We start from the raw sequence: 16,135 nt of genomic DNA on the forward strand, positions 1-16,135 counted from the left end.
TCCCAGGAGCGGGGTAACCTGAGGGATGCAGATGGGGGTGGCGGGCAGGGTGTGAGTGGGGGGACTCGGGGGGTGTTTCATCATCTAGCCAGACCAGGCCCGTGCCCGAGCCATGGGGGGCTGCAGGGACTGCTCCCAGGCCCGGCCAGGTGAGGGTGCCGTGGGGAGATCCATAGGGCTGGACTCCGGTCCCCCCGGCCTCATCGCTGCGGGCTGAGACCCAGCAGAATCATCACACCCCGTGGCCGGCGTCCCCTGGAGGGGACAGACCCTGCCCCATTCCCGGCCCCCTGAGCCAGCCAGTCCCTGCCCTGGGGCCGGGTGGGAGCCAGTGCCCCCCAGAGGGGACAGGCCCCGGGTCCAGTCCCCCCAGCAGGTGAATGGGGGGTGCTGGAGGGGGCAGCGCTCCCCATGAGCTGGGGCAGGGGCAGGTGGCTCCAACCCCAGGCTGCCCTAGCTCCCCCCAGAGGAACAGCCCCCTGCCCCGTGGGGGGTCCTGTGGGGGCTACGCAGGGTGGGGCTGCTTATAGGGGGCCCCCTCTTCCTGGTGCTGAGATGCTGGGGTGAAGCGCGGGGGGGGGGTGTTATACGGCACCTGCTTGCCCAGTATGGAGATGCAGCCACCTCTGGGGCGGGGAGGGGCGGGGAGGGGGGGATCTTGCAGCTGGACCCAGGGCAATTCCCGCTGTGGCGCCCCCCACCCCCAGGGGCCGGGACACCTGACGCGATCCCAATCCGCTGCTGGGGGGGTCTTAGCTGAATGGCCCCCGCCCGGCGCAGGGCACCAGCCGGCAGCAGAGGGTAGCTTTATTGGCAGTTATTTCTGTCATACAAACGCGGGGGGGGGGATTTTTGATACAAAACGTGTGGAAATAAAGATAGAAAATCTCCCCCGCCCCCCCCCCCCGGCCGGTGTCACCTCCTGGGGGTCGGTGCAGGGCCCGTGCCAGCCGGAGGGCTGGGGGGGGGGGGCAGGACAGCAGCTGCCTCCCCCTCCCCGCACCCCAGCACCTGCCCCAGGGCTCTGTGCACCTACAACGTGGCTCTGCCCCCCCCCCCGCCCCAGCGGTGGGGCACTGCCAGCCTGCACCCCCCCCCGCAGCCCCAGCCCCCCGGGGCCCACGAAGCACCACCGGGTGGTGCCCACGGGGGGGTGAATCCAGGCCACGCTGCTCAGGCCGTGGGGTGGATGAGAGGCCTCAGGTGCCCCCCCGGGGGTCCGGCCCTGCCCTTGACCCCACACAGCCTGTGGGAGGGGTGTCTGGTCCCCCCACTCCAGGCCCCCCCCAGTTCCCACAATATCCCCCCTACATCAGCCCAGCAGGTCGGGGACAAGCTGCCACTTCAATGCACCCCCCCCCCCACGGGCTTTGACTTGTGGCAGGATCAGGGCAGACAGCTGGGGGGGGCATCTGGGGCACTGCTCGTCTGTCCGTCCATCCCACCCTGGCCTGAGCCCCTCCCCCATCCTCACCAGGATCCCCCCCCCCCCATCCCTGCCCCCGAACTAAAAATCGAAGACAATAAATTAGAGCCAGGAACAACCCCCCCGCCCCGCTTGGCCAAGGGCCCCTGAGACCCCCCCCAGGCCAGGCCCAGCCAGGGGTCTGGGCAGGAAAAGCTCCAGCTCTGGGTGTTTTTTCCTATGGGGGGGAAGCTCCCCGCAGAAGATTTAGGGTTAGCATCACCCCTGCTTTGCCCCTCCCTCCAGACTCCCCATCTGGGCCACGCTGAGGGAGCCGGGGGGCCACAGCACCCCCCAGTAGGTGGTGCTGGTGCATCGTGACCCCCCCCCCACTGCTGCAGCAGAGGCCTATGGGGTCGGAAAGGCCAGAACCAAACCCCCCGCCCCCGAGGCAGCTCCCTGCAGGGGAGGCCAATTCCGGCCCCCAGGACCCCATTTTCCCTCCGCTCAGCCCCCCACCACCTGCCCCCAGGCCCGGGGCTGCGGGGCCTCATCTCTGCAGGTCTGACCATAAGACTCGGGGGGGGGTTAGCCCTGATCACCCCCGGATCTGGGGGGTGCTCCCCGGTCCAGACCCCCAAAACGTACAGCCCAGGATCCCTCCCCTTTTGCAGCCAGCCAGCTAGGGACCTGTTAACCATTTCATCATCGGGGGGAGGAAAGGCTCCTCACCCCCACGCTCCCCCCCCCCCACTTCAGCAGACCCCAGCCCCACCTCCAGGGACTGGGACCCACGCTCAGCCCCGCATTGGCCCCCCGGCAAAGCCCCCAGCAGCAAAGCTGGTGCGGGCGGGCGGGCGGGGGGGAGCAGTCCTGGGGGCCCCTCCCCAGGCTGCCCCCCATTTGACAAGGAGCTGGTGACCCAGGTTCCGCTGGGGTGGGGGGGTCTCCGTACATCCCCCACCTCTATCTGGCCCCATAGTCAGTTCCATAGTGGGGGGCTCGGGGACCCAGGTGGCCCCCCCCAGCTCACAGCTCGATCTCAAAGGTTTTCTGCAGGTCTCCGGCGAAGGGGTTGACTGGGTCGGCCCCCCCGGGGGGCTTGGCCCCCAGCGCCGCCCACTGAGCCTCAAAGGGGTCTGGCTTGGGCGGGGGGGCCATGGCCCCCGGCTGGCCCGGCTCCGGGGGCCAGGGGGCGGCGCCGCCGGACTTGGGCCGGGCCTGGGGGGGAGGGGGCAGCACGGGGCCCCGCAGCGCAGGGGGGAAGGGGCCGGCCTTGCCCCCCGAGTTCGAGGGCGGCAGCTGGGCAGTGGAGCAGAAGACGTTGGCCACCATCTGGGAGGGGGTGATGCCCACCACGGGCACGCTGGGCGCCCCGTAGGGCCCGGCCAGCGGGTAGGCCCCCACGGGCACGTGGGCCGGCTGCATGTGGGGCGGCCGGAAGATGCCCACGGGGGCGGGCGCGGCGGCGTAGCTCACGGGGTAGGGGGGCAGCGTGGCGGGCAGGGCCGCGGGCACGGGTGCCGTGGAAGGGGCCAGCTGCTGAGCTTTGACCGTCTGGGCCACCTCCTCCAGCCAGCGCTCGGCCTCCGACGGGGTCCGCTTGTGTCCGGGCTGGAACGGGGGGGCCGGCGAGGGGGCCCCCGCCCCGGGCTCGCCCCAGGCGGCCGGCTCTGCGGGCGAGGAGAAAAACCCACGTCAGGAGCGAGCCGCGTGCCAATGCCGGGGCAGGGCGACGGGGGGCTGGCTCCCCAGGGACCCCTCACCCTGCGCTGAGATCGGCTTTCTCTGGGGTGGGGGGCAGGGGCTGGTTATATAGGGGTTTTCCCTCGGGGGGACGGCTTGTCCCTGTGCCCTTGGCACAGTGGGGGTATGGGGCATCCCCGGGCGGGATCCCCAGGAGAGTGGCGCGGCAGAAGGGGCCTGGCACCCCAGGGGGCTCGGCATAGTTGGGGGGACCCCCCGGGGCACACCACGGTGTACCTGGGGGGGCGTGGCACAGGGAGTGGGCACAGAGGGGGGGCCCGTACCTTGGGGGAGCCCCGCGGGGGGGGAGGCGGTGCCGTCGGTGGCCGTGGGGCTGAAGGGGTCGGCGGGCGGGCGGGCGAAGGAGGCATCGATCTGGCTGCAGAGGGCATTGATCCCGTCGCTGTCGCCGGGCGGGGTCGACTCCAGCTCCAGCACTGGGGGGGTGTGGGGAGCAGAGTTGGGGGGGGCAACTCGGAGCAAACCACCCCCCCTCCCTCTGGGGCTCCCCACGCCCCCCATCTCTTAAAGGGCCGGAAGCCAAGATACCACCCCTAGGGTCCAAGTACCCCCACCCGGCCCCATGCCCGGCTCCCCTCCCCCCCAGCCCCCCGTGCCTGGCTGCCTAGCTCCCCCCCGCGCCCGGCTCCCCTGCCCCCCGGGCCCCCCCGCGCCCCGGCTCCCCCTCCTGCCCCCGGCTCACCGGCGCCCCGGGCCGGGAAGCCCCCCGTGCGCTGCAGGGTGGAGGGCAGGTCGCTGAGCCGCAGCGAGAGCTGGCGTTTGAAGGGCGAGTTCCTCTGGCTGAGGGCGGGGAAGCCGCGGAAGGAGCCTTGCCGCACCAGCTGCTCCAGGGGCGCGTGGCGACGCGGGATGGCGTGCTGGGGGCCCCCCTCCCCCTTCTCCGCCGGCGAGGGGGCCCCCTGCGGCGGGGAGACGCTGCCCGGCTGGGCGGGGCCGGGGGGCGCCGAGGGGGTGGCGGCGGGGGCGGCCTCCGCTGGCAGAGAGAGTCGGGGTGAGACCCCCCGTGGACCCCCCACCACGCCCCCCCGGTGCCCTCGGCTCCTCCCCCCAGGACGGCCCCCTCCCCCACGAACCTCCGTCCCTCCCCCCACACATTCAAGTCCCCCCACCTCAGACCAGGAGTGGCCCCCGCCCAGCATGCAAAGGGGGGGCTGGGCGGGACTCAGAGTGGGGCGGCTACCTGGGGGGGGGTTAGAGCTGGGCAGGGATGGGGGGCAGAGATGGTCAGAAGCTTGGGGTATTGGGGGGGCAGGTACTCAGAGGGGTGGGGGGGAGAGGGGGCAGAGATGGTCAGGAGCTGAGGGCACAGGGGGGGGACGGGGGGCATAGGGGGTGGAGCTGGGGGGAAGGGAGACACGGGGGGCGGAGCTGGGGGGCAGAGCTGGTCAGGAGCTGAGGGCGCGGGGGGACGGGGGGCATAGGGGGTGGAGCTGGGGGGAAGGGAGACACGGGGGCGGAGCTGGGGGGCAGAGCTGGTCAGGAGCTGAGGGCGCGGGGGGACGGGGGGCATAGGGGGTGGAGCTGGGGGGAAGGGAGACACGGGGGCGGAGCTGGGGGGCAGAGCTGGTCAGGAGCTGAGGGCGTGGGGGGGACGGGAGGTGGAGCTGGGGGGACGAGGGGAAGGGAGACACGGGGGGCAGAGCTGGTCAGGAGCTGAGGGCGCGGGGGGGACGGGGGGCATAGGGGGTGGAGCTGGGGGGAAGGGAGACACGGGGGGCAGAGCTGGTGAGGAGCTGAGGGCGCGGGGGGACGGGGGGCATAGGGGGTGGAGCTGGGGGGAAGGGAGACACGGGGGGCAGAGCTGGTCAGGAGCTGGGGGGGACGGGGGGCATAGGGGGTGGAGCTGGGGGGACGGGGGGAAGGGAGACACGGGGGGCGGAGCTGGGGGGCAGAGCTGGTCAGGAGCTGAGGGCGTGGGGGGGACGGGAGGTGGAGCTGGGGGGACGGGGGAAGGGAGACACGGGGGGCAGAGCTGGTCAGGAGCTGACGGCGCCCCGGTCACCTTTCTGGCTGTCCGGCGGGCGGGCGGCCGGGGCGCGGAAGGAGCCCTGGCGGGCGAAGCTGGTGCGGTTGGCACCGAAGGAGGCCGTCACGCCGCACTCCTGCTCCCGCTTCTGCTTGCGCTCCAGGCAGGCGGCGAAGGCGCAGCCCACGGCGTGACTCAGCCGCTCGCCCTGCGGCAGGGGGCAGAGCCCGGTCAGGGGGGGCAGGGGCCGGGCGGGGGGGGCAGGGGCCGGGCGGGGGGGGCACGAGTGGGCGCAGTGGAACATGAGCAGGAAAGGGGCACATGCGAGACCCAGCGAGCGCGGGTGTTAGGGGCGTGCCGGGGCAGAGGGGGGGCGCCGGGGCGGGGGGGGCGTGCCAGGGGTGTGCCAGGGCAGGGGGGGCGTGCTGGGGGTGTGCCAGGGCTGGGGGGGCGCCGGGGCGAGGGGGGGTGTGCCGGGGCAGGGTGTGCCGCGGGCTGTGGGCGGGGCGTGCCAGGGCGGGGGGCGTGCCAGGGCGGGGGGCGTGCCAGGGGCTGTGGGCGGGGCATGCCAGGGCATGCCGGGGCGGGGGGGGCGTGCCGGGGCAGGGCGTGCCGGGGGCTGTGGACGGGGCATGCCAGGGCGGGGGGGGCGCCAGGGCAGGATGTGCCGGGGGCTGTGGGCGGGGCATGCCAGGGCAGGGGGGCGTGCCAGGGCGGGGCATGCCAGGGCAAGGGGGCGTGCCGGGGTGGGGCATGCCAGGGCAAGGGGGGCGTGCCGGGGCGGGGGGGCGTGCCGGGGGCGTGCCAGGGCGGGGGGCGTGCCGGGGCAGGGTGTGCCGGGGGCTGTGGGCGGGGCATGCCAGGGCAGGGGGGCGTGCCAGGGCGGGGCGTGCCAGGGCAGGGGGGCGTGCCAGGGCGGGGGGGCGTGCCAGGGCGGGGGGGGCGTGCCAGGGCGGGGGGGCGTGCCGGGGGCTGTGGGCGGGGCATGCCAGGGCTGGGGGGCGTGCCGGGGCAAGGGGGGCGTGCCGGGGGCTGTGGGCGGGGCATGCCGGGGCGGGGGGGGCGTGCCAGGGCGGGGGGGGGCGTGCCGGGGGCTGTGGGCGGGGCATGCCGGGGCGGGGGGGGCATGCCGTGGCTGTGGGCGGGGCATGCCAGGGCAAGGGGGGCATGCTGGGGCGGGGGGGCGTGCCGGGGCGGGGCATGCCAGGGCGGGGGGGGGTGCCGGGGCAGGATGTGCCGGGGGCTGTGGGCGGGGCATGCCAGGGCGGGGGGGGGTGCCGGGGCAGGATGTGCCGGGGGCTGTGGGCGGGGCATGCCAGGGCGGGGGGGGTGCCGGGGCAGGATGTGCCGGGGGCTGTGGGCGGGGCATGCCAGGGCGGGGGGGGCGCCGGGGCGCCCCCGGGGGCCACGCACCGAGTCCTTGAGGGCCAGGAAGCAGTGGCAGATCCAGCGGCGGGCGGTGCCGTCGCGGCAGATGTAGGAAAAGGCCTTGTCGAAGTTGCGGTCGGGGGCGCAGAACGAAACCTTCTCAATGGTCTGGTCGACGATGAGATCCTGGGGGGGGGGGGCATGAGACAGGGGCAGCTCACCCCCCCCCCCGCTTCCCCCCCGCCTCAGCCCAGGGGGAGACACCGCACGTCCACGGGGCTCCCACTGAGACCATGGGGGCTGGCAGGACCCCCCTACGGCTCCCAACCGCCCCATAACCCCCCCAGCCGTGCCCCCCACAATCCCCAGTCCCTCCCCCCACCCCCGTACCTTTGTTTTGTCGTCCACGACCCGCAGCCCGTCGGCCGACACCCACAGAACCGACTTCACCGACTTGCGCCCGCTCTGCAACCGGGGGGGGGGGTGTCAGTGGGGGGACACTAGAAACCCCCCCAGCCCATCCCTCGCTCCTGAGCCCTCTGCCCCATGGGGGTGGGGCAGAGTCCCAGGCTGGGGGGAACCACTTCAAAGAATGGAGAAATCCATTAGTGCCCTCAAGGCTGGGGGGAGATTAATGGGGGGATGATGATGGGTGGCTGGGGGGGTGCTGGTTAACTTGGTGGGGGTTGAAGGGGGTGCTGGTGAACTCGGGGGGGCCGGGAGTTGAAGGGGGTGCTGGGAAACTCAGGATGGAGAGGGGGGTTGAAGGAGGAGGTGCTGGGGGCCCCCAGTGGGGGCATCTGGCCTAGATCTGCCCCCCCGGCCCCCAGGCCAGCTGCACTCACTGTTTTCAGCTTCTTCACGGCCTCTTCACACACGTGCATCCCCCGGGACTCCTCCACCTCCGCGTGGCCCAGGTACTGCGGGGGGCAGAGGTCAGAGCCAGGCCACCCCCCAAGGCAAGGCCCAAGTGCCCCGTCACCCACCATGCCCAGCGCCACCCCCGGGTTCCCCGCAGGGAGGGGGAGGAGCTGAGCAGGCCCACGTGTGCGAGATGGGGATGTGCAAATCCGGGGCACACGCGTGTGCCTCCCAGGGGAGCTACTGAGAACGTAGGCGTGCAACCTAGCGTGCAACCCCCCAGCCTGTGCCTCTCCACTGCCCACACGTGCAAGCTGAGAACACAACCCCCGACCCACGTGTGCCGGCCGTGCGAGCAGAGCGTGCGACCTCCCCGGACCGGTGGGCACCCAGCTGGGCACGTGTGTGTGACAGCCGCTCGCACACAGGAGTGCGCCGGGGGGCGAGCGGAGGGCGTGCGAGAGCCCCCCGCCCGGCGGACTCACCCGCACAGGGAAGCTGCACTTGCCCCGGCGAACGGCCTCCTCGTCCGCCTGCCACTGGTGAGGCCGGCTGGCCTCGGGCGCGTAGGCCGGCTTCTTCCGCCGCAGGCTCTGCCGGAGCTTGTTCATCGCGCCACGCCGGGCCTGGGGGAGACGGGCGTGAGGCCGGGGGCCCCCACTGCAAACAGGACGCCTGGGTTCTCTCCCAGCTCGGGGGGGGCTAGTGCTTAGAATCGGGGGCAGGGAGCCAGGATGCCTGGGTTCTCTCCCCAGCTCTGGGAGGGGAGTGGGCGCTAGTGGTTAGAGCGGGGGGGCAGGGAGCCAGGACTGCCCTCAGGAGCTGCCAATGTGGACAGACACAAGGATCAATCTGGGAATGTGCACCCCATCTCCGGGGGTCCCCCCCAGTTCGCATGAGCTGCCTCTTCACCCCTGGGAGACACTCAGCCCCTCCCTCCCCGAGCTGGGCTCCCCCCACTCGTCAGCCCCTGGTGCCCCGAAATGCAGGAAGGTTCAGGGTGTGCCCGAAACACAAACGGCACGGGGGGGAGGGGGGGCTGCGGGGCCCTGGCAGGGCGGGGTGGTGCTACGGACCTATATAACCCCTTCCCCCCCAGCCTCCCTCACAGAGGGCATCTGCTGTGGGCCCCTCTGTGCCGAGCTGGCCTGTGCCCCACACGATGCCCCCCCAGCTCCTAACAAGGGGCACAAAAGGGGCCAAGATGGAACCCCCCACCCCCCAAACCGACTTGGCCTGAACCCCCCCAAAGCAGATTGTCGGGGCTGGAGACGGGGGGGGCTGTGGCTGGTAGTGGGAGGTGGGCAGGTTGGGCTGGGGGGACTCCTGGGGGGGACAGGGAGGGGGCGGGCTGGGGGGTGGGACAGGGCTGGCTCTTTGGGGGCTGTGGGGGGGGCAATGGGGCGATGGGGCCAAGGGGAGGCAAGGCCTGCGTTGGAGGGGGAGTGGGGAAGATGGGGAGGGAAGGGTAGGGGCCAGGCCTGTGTTTTAGGGGGGTGAAGTCCTGGGGGGAGGGGCCAGGACTGCAATGGGGGGGAGGGGCCAGGCCCGCATCGGGGTCTTGATTTAAACTCAGCCCCAGACAACCGAGGGCGGCCAGAACAAAAGGCCGCGGGGGGGGGGGGGCAGCCCCATGGTAACCCCCCTCCCCTGAGGGAGGCAGCTGCCCCGAATCAGCACAGGGCTCTGGACAGCTGTCCTCCCCCCCAACACCAGCTGGAGCCGTGCGGGGAGGTCGGGCCGGGCAAACATTTGGCCAAGGGGATTTGTTTCCTCAGCTGCTTCCCCGCCCCCCCTCCCCTGCCCAGCCCCCCACCCCCCTGCACACCCGATCTTCTGAACACCCCCCACCTGCTCCCCCTAAATGCCCCCGCCCCCTCGAGCGTGGGGTGTCCGGCCACGGGGAGCTGGGGTGTTGAGCCCTTGGGGGAGGGGGAAAAGACGCCCCCCCAGCAGGCTAAGGGAATGTGGGGTGTCTTCCCACAGAATGGGGGGCAAGTCCCCCCCACCCCCGTCAGCAGCAGCCTGGGTGAAATCAAGCGCAGGGCGAGTTCTCCTGGCGGGGGTGGGGTCCTGGCTCCTACAAATCAGACCAGGCTGGACAGTGTCGGGGGCCGGGGCGGGGGGGAAGTGGGGGCAGGAGGGACTGGAATTCAAAGTGAAACTAGCGAGAATCAAATCAATACCAGACCAGCTGCAGCCCCCCACCCAGAGACCCTACAATAACAGCCCAGCCCCCGGAGCCACAGCCCCCCGCAGACCCTACAATAACAGCCCAGCCCCCGGAGACCCTACAATAAACAAACAAGCCCCCAGAGCCAACACGCCTAGAGACCCTACAATAACAGCCCAGCCCCCGGAGCCACAGCCCCCCGCAGACCCTACAATAACAGACCAGCCCCCGGAGCCAACACGCCTAGAGACCCTACAATAACAGACCAGCCCCCGGAGACCCTACAATAAACAAACAAGCCCCCAGAGCCAACACGCCTAGAGACCCTACAATAACAGCCCAGCCCCCGGAGCCAACACGCCTAGAGACCCTACAATAACAGACCAGCCCCCGGAGCCAACACGCCTAGAGACCCTACAATAACAGACCAGCCCCCGGAGACCCTACAATAAACAAACAAGCCCCCAGAGCCAACACGCCTAGAGACCCTACAATAACACACAAGCCCCCGCAGACCCTACAATAACAGCCCAGGCCCCGGAGCCACAGCCCCCCGCAGACCCTACAATAACAGCCCAGCCCCCGGAGCCAACACGCCTAGAGACCCTACAATAACACACAAGCCCCCGCAGACCCTACAATAACAGACCAGCCCCCGGAGCCCCGACAGGACCAGCCCAGCCTGCCCACCCCCTGAAGGGCTGAGCTCCCCCAGCTCCGGGACGGGGAGATAAATATTCCCCATTCACGCCCCCCCATGGGGCTGACGCTGCCCCGCCGGTGCCCAGCTCCCAGCCCTGCGGGAAGCGGGGGAGGAGCTGGGGGGACCCGGTCCAGACCGTGCCCACGGAGCAGAGCCAAGCGGACGCCTCGCCCAGGGATCCGTGCCGCACAGCCGCTGGCATCATCTGCCCCCGCCCACAGCTCTGGGGGCTCGGCTCCACTCCGGGGACACCAGGAGACACCCCCCCCCGCCGTGCCAGTCGCCTGCCAGTGCCGTTCCCCCCCCCCCCCAGCAGGGACCCCAGAGTAGAGCTGAGCTTGGGGGCCTGGTCTGGCCTGGGACACAGCCCTGCCCGTGGGGGCAGCTCCGGGGGGCTCCGAGGCCGGCCCCCGTCCTTGATCAGCTCCGGATGAGGCCACGCAGGGTGGGCTGGGCGGAGCTGCATTTCTGTGGGTACCTGGCAGGGCACCAACCCTTCGGCCCAAAGCTCCTGACCCCATTTGGTGGATCAATCCAGCCTCACAAGCTCCTTGGGAGGGAGCTATGCTGGTCACAGGGAAACTGAGTCACGGGACGTGACCTACCCCACAGTGACTTATCGACAGCCTGGAATAGAACCGAGGAATCCTGACTCTCTCCTCCCAAAACCAATAGACCCCACTCTCCTCCCAGATCTCCCCTCACTCTACCCACTAGACCCCACTCCCCTTCCAGAGCTGGGGGGAGAACCCAGGAGTCCTGGCTCCCTGACCCCCCCAGCTCTAACCACTAGCCCCCACTCCCCTTCCACTCCACCCCCTTTGGCTGGAGACTCCAGCAGCAGCTGGCCTCCGATGTGGCTCTAACGGATGCTAATAATTCCAGATCGTTTCCCAACTTCCTGCCGGCTCCCGGCTGGCGTCTGGGACCCCTTGAACCCAGCCGCCCCCCAGCTCCTTGAGCTCAGCCAGGCCGGCCCTGGGGATCTCTGCGGTTGTCTCTGCCAGGGGCCGGGGAATGGGAGCGCTTCCTGTACGCTCCCCCGTGGCAAGTGCCCCCCACCCTGCCCCATCAGCCCCGCTGCCAACCGTCCGCTCCAGGCCCCGGTCCCCGCTCTCCACCCCGGCTGGGCTCTGGGATCCACGGGGAGGACGACCCAGCAGAGAGCTAGGGATTCACACCCCATTTGCACAGGGAAACTAAGGCACAGAGCAATCACAGTGGGGAGAGAGAATTCAGAAGGGAGGAGATCTGAGAAACAGGCCACATCCCTACTGAAGTAGTGTGATCAAGCAGGTAGGGACCAGGGCTGGGAGCCAGGACTCCTGGGTTCTATCCTCAGGTCTTGGCGGGGAGGGGGGTCTAGTGGTTAGAGCGGGGGTGTGGGGGAGCTGGAGCAAGGACTCCCCCGAGAGCTCCCAGCATAAGGTGGGGAACTGGAGGTGCAGGGAGCCAGTGGCAGAGCTGAGAATTGAACCCAGGAGTCCTGGCTCCTGGCCCAGTGTCTTCCCCACGAATGGCCCTGCTGTCCCCTCCAGCTGAGCTGCAGAAGATCCGGGCCTAGCCTGAGTTCAGCGCCAGAGCCCGACGGCCCCTGGCGAGATCCCAGCCTCCATACAGACTAGACAGGATGAATCGCAGCTGTCTCTGGGGTGGGGTGCGGGGGCCGGTTATCCAGAGACCCCCTTGAACGGTACCAAGATGCAGCCGTCTCTGGGGTGGGGTGCGGGGGCTGGTTATCCAGGGAGCTGGCGCTGAGATGCATCCGTCTCTGGGGTGGGGTGCAGGGGCCGGTTATCCAGGGACCCCTCGCCTGGCGCCGAGATGCAGCCGACTCTGGGGCGGGGCAGTTGTTTATGCAGGGAGCTCTCCCCTGCTGTTCCAGGCGTGGCCTGGACCAAGCTCCAGTGTGTTCGGACTGTGCAGAAATACGACGCTTCTAACGCCCCTCAAAGCACTTCCCAGACGTCACCCCTGCTCCGTGACCGGAGAACGGCGAGCCAGAGACCTGGGAACCACTTCATCCCTGAGCCCCTTCATGTGGCGCACCCGGGAGCAAACCCGGGAGTCCGGACGCCTGGACCCCGCCTTGCTGGGGAGCGAACCCAGGCGTCCGGACGCCTGGGTCCCCTGCCCAGAGCTGAGGTAGAACCCCAGAGCCCCAGTCCCCACAGCTCCCCCTCGTGCTGGCCCCTGCACCCAGCCAGACGCAGACACCCGGGGTCCCGGGCAGCCAGGCCTGGGCGTGGCGGGGGAATAATCCGTACCGCAACAAGGCCTCCCAGGAGCAGCCGGGAAAATAAAGACCCATCCACTCCCCTGCCCCCCTCCACCGGCTCCTGAGTCACTGAGCATCCAGGGGCCGCATGATTAAGGCAAGCGGCTGGGGGGGAAGGGGGGGGTCTTTTGATCATTGCCTGGGATACGCCACATCCTCGCTTCCCCAGCAAAACTCTCACATCCCCAGGCCGGCTGCAGCCGCCACCTGTTCCCAGCGCAAACACGCCCCAGCCTGGGAATTGCGGGGCAAGGAGCCAGAGATCAGAGGGGTCAGGGAAGGGGGGGTTGCACTGGGGAAAGCCCCCTTGGTTTGGGTGTGACAAATATCTCCTCCTTCCCTGCCGGGACAGGCACATCCCGCAAAAGATCGGTCACCCCCAGACGTGGAGGCAGCCCCCAAGAACTAGCTGTTTTCAGGAGAGGGCATATCGGCCCCTTCCCCATCCACGCACTCCACAGAAGCAGCTCCCCTGTGCGCCGGGCTCCCCTGGCTGTTCTGGGGCGGCCTGAGGTCCCCCCGATGGTCCACACCCCCGTCTCCTGTGTCTGAAAGAAACCGCCCCGGGCGGGTAACCGGCACCGACCTTGGTGGTTTCTTTGCAGCAGAAGCGGGCACCAGGGCACGGCCGTGGGGAGACCCTAAATCCGGTCTCCCGGGCACCAGCTCCGCTTCCATCCGCACCCCGTCGAGACGCGCGAACTTGCAAGAGCTTATCGCCCCCCCCCCCGGATAGCATCACCCCTCGCCCTCAGATTCCGATCCAAAACCGGTGCGTAACCCACCGGCGTCAGGCGTGCCAGACGGGGCGCTGTGCAAATGGGCGCCCCCCAGTTCCACGGCGCCCTGGGGCGACTGATCGCGCCCGCGTGGCTTGGATCGATCGCCCAGCCTGCGCCATCTGCCAGCGCTCAGCCCCCCCCTCGGCGGCTGCCTCTGGTTTCCAAGGCCCCGAACCACAGTCCTGCCAGATCTGCAAAACGCTAGAAAAATAAATGACACATTTCTCCCCGGCGCGGCTCCCTCCTTTTGGGGGGGCGGAGGGGGAATTTCCCTTTTCCCAGCACTGACGCCCCCCCAGCTCTGCAAAAAACAATCAAATTCCCCATCCCGACCCGAGGCCCAGACCCCCCCAGTTTCTGCAGGCCTAGGGAAGGGAGCGACCCAAAAGCCCCGCACCCCTGGGGGGTGGACACAGACCCCTCTCTCGTTTATGAGGCTTTGGAGAAAATAATCGGGGGGGGGGGAGGGCAAAGCCAGGCCCACAGCCCAGCCTCGGCATCTCAGCTGCTCTCCCCGCCCGGACCCAGCACCAGGGGTGGGGGGGCCCCCAGAACTCCCCCCCCAGCATGCTGCAGACCGCAGGCTAATAAACCCGTCCGGTCGGATGACCCCCCCTCCCCAGATGGGATCAGTAATAAACGCAGGGAGGGGAGAGGATGGGGGGGGGGTCCCGCTTCGCTAGAGCCCCCCCCCCGTGCAGCCGCCACTGCGGGAGGGGGCGGCCCGAGGCGGGCAGGATTTTCGGAGCTGAGCCCCCCCCCCCCTTTCCGAGGCTGATTATGGCGGGGGGGGGCTGCACCCCCGGGGGGGCAGATGCGACGTGCACAAGGCGCGGGGGGGGGATCGGAGCCCAGGAACCCCCCCCCGGCCAGTCCTTACCCGGGCGCTGGCTCCGCAGGCACCGAGCGGCCCCCCCCGGCCGCCCCCGGCTCCGGCTCCAGCCCCCCCCGGCTCCGGCTCCGGCTCCGGCCCCTGGTTACAGTGTCGCACGCACGCGCCGCCTCCCCCGCCCCGGGAGCATTCCAGCCGCTGGCCACGCCCCCCGCCTCATCAATATGCCAATGAGCCCCACGCTCGGCCACGCCCTCCTCGGCGCGAGGTCTCACGGCCCCCGCCCCCACATTGGCCGCGCCTTTCCCAGCGCCTCTCCGCTCCCCTCCCATTGGCTGTGGGATCCTGCATATGCAAATGAACTCTGCATTGACCGCAACCCCCTCCTTCCCTCCCGTTATTTACAAACGGCCTCAGCCCCCGCCCCGGCACTTCCCATTGGCCGCTGGGCTCATTAATATGCAAATAAGCCTTCCTGACCTACCCCTCCCTTTTTTTGGTGCAAGAGTCCCTCAGCCTGCTCCCATTGGCCCCCAGGCTCATGCATATGCAAATAGCCCTCCCCACCCAGTGATAGGCACAAGGGTTGCCCCCAGACCGGGCCCGGTGCTCAGAGGCAAGGGTGTGGGGGGGGGGATGGGTGGCCCCTTTACCTCTTGGCCACCTTCCTCCGAACAACGGACCCCCAGAGCGGATCCATCGCTGCCCCCCAGCACACACCTGTCTCACCCCAACCAACTAGAACACCAGCCCAGAGCAAGTGACAGATGGGACCCCCCCCCCCTTCAATCAATTGGGAGTGGGGCACCGTTGTGTGTGGACGCCCTTAAACCGGTTCAGACCTGACAGAGGGCGGCTGAGCACGGGCTGGATGGAGCCACGGGCAACCGCCGTTGTTCTGGCTGGGGACCCCCCAGTGCCAGGGGTTAGACTCCGTGGCCCCCTGTCCCACCCCCCCAGGCCCAGCCCCGTGCCCAGCCCAGGCCTGTAGCTGCTCCCGCCCTGCCAGAGCATCGACCCAACCCAGCGAGCAACACCCTATACGGGGCAGGACTCGTGGGTTCTGTCCCCGGCTCTGGGAGTGGGGTCTGGTGGTTAGAACAGGGGGACCAGGAATCTGGACTCGGGGGGGTCGTGTCCATCTGTCAAACAGGCGACAACAGGTTGGGGGCTGTAATAAATGAAGGGCCCAGGGGGGTTGGGCTACGAATGAGCAGCCGCGCGGCCGGGGAGGCTCGCCGTGGCCCTGGGATGAATGTGCCATGCTGGGGATAGGATCTGAGAGTCCTGGCTCCCAGGCCCCCCAGCGCTGGGACCCACTACCAATAGAGACCGGTGAACAACCCCATGGCCAGGAAGCAGCTGCCAGGGCCCAGCCTCACCGCCAGATGCGTCACCGGCCACCCCCAGCCCCACGGTGCCGCCCCGCCAGCCCGGCCGCATTCGGCTCGGAGAGGGAGGGGACGGTGGGGGTGTGACGCCACCTTGCAGCCCATCTTGCTGGCCCAAGGGAAGCGAGCTGGCCGCTGGTGGGGACACACTCAGGAGAGCTGAGTTCCACGCCCAGGCGACGTGGGCATGTTGGCTCTCTGGGCCTCAGTTTCCCCATCTGAAAAATTGAGATAATCCTTCTTTGGTTAGACGGTGAGCTCTTTGGGGCAGGGCTTGTCCCACCCAGTGTCTGGGCAGCACCCGGCCCGACAGGCCCCTGATCTCAGGGTCTGGGCAGAGCCTGGCCCTGATCTCGGTCGGGGTCTATCGTTGGGACTGTGACCCAAGGGATTCTGTCAGCATGAGACAGTCAGGTCCGGCCGTGGCCGCCCGGGCGGAGCTGCGGAAAGCGAACCATCTGGAGCTGGGTTCTGCACGTCCTTGTGGTGGGAAAATCTGCCGTGTTCTTGGGAGCTGCCATGACGTGAGCCGGAAACGAACGCTCAAATTAAAACCAGCTGCCGGCTCCTGAGGAATGGGCCACGGGGCCTTTTCCCTCTAGGGGGCGC

At 69.7% G+C, this 16,135-nt stretch overlaps 1 protein-coding gene across 4 annotated transcripts; it reads right to left on the minus strand.

The window, feature by feature from the left end:
* Nucleotides 1-752: 752 nt before the first annotated feature.
* Nucleotides 753-14,271, minus strand: NUMBL (NUMB like endocytic adaptor protein). 4 transcript variants are annotated; one of them, XM_048832848.2, is made up of 9 exons: nt 14,184-14,271; nt 7,853-8,189; nt 7,352-7,426; nt 6,897-6,971; nt 6,552-6,692; nt 5,175-5,346; nt 3,855-4,145; nt 3,436-3,588; nt 753-3,078 (listed from the first exon to the last, which is right to left on the minus strand). In XM_048832848.2, exons 2-9 carry the CDS (start codon nt 7,976-7,978, stop codon nt 2,435-2,437), a joined length of 1,677 nt encoding a protein of 558 aa, XP_048688805.2. In that variant the 5' UTR covers nt 7,979-8,189; nt 14,184-14,271; the 3' UTR covers nt 753-2,434. The 4 variants fall into 4 exon arrangements, with proteins under 4 accessions (XP_048688805.2, XP_048688806.2, XP_048688807.2 ...); XM_048832849.2 differs by having other exon boundaries at nt 7,853-7,993; nt 14,184-14,265; XM_048832850.2 differs by having other exon boundaries at nt 7,853-8,027; nt 14,184-14,243.
* Between the last annotated feature and the right edge of the window lie 1,864 nt (nt 14,272-16,135).

The sequence above is a fragment of the Caretta caretta genome, chromosome 23, assembly GCF_965140235.1.
Source record: "Caretta caretta isolate rCarCar2 chromosome 23, rCarCar1.hap1, whole genome shotgun sequence".
Classification (NCBI taxonomy): Eukaryota; Metazoa; Chordata; order Testudines; family Cheloniidae; genus Caretta; species Caretta caretta.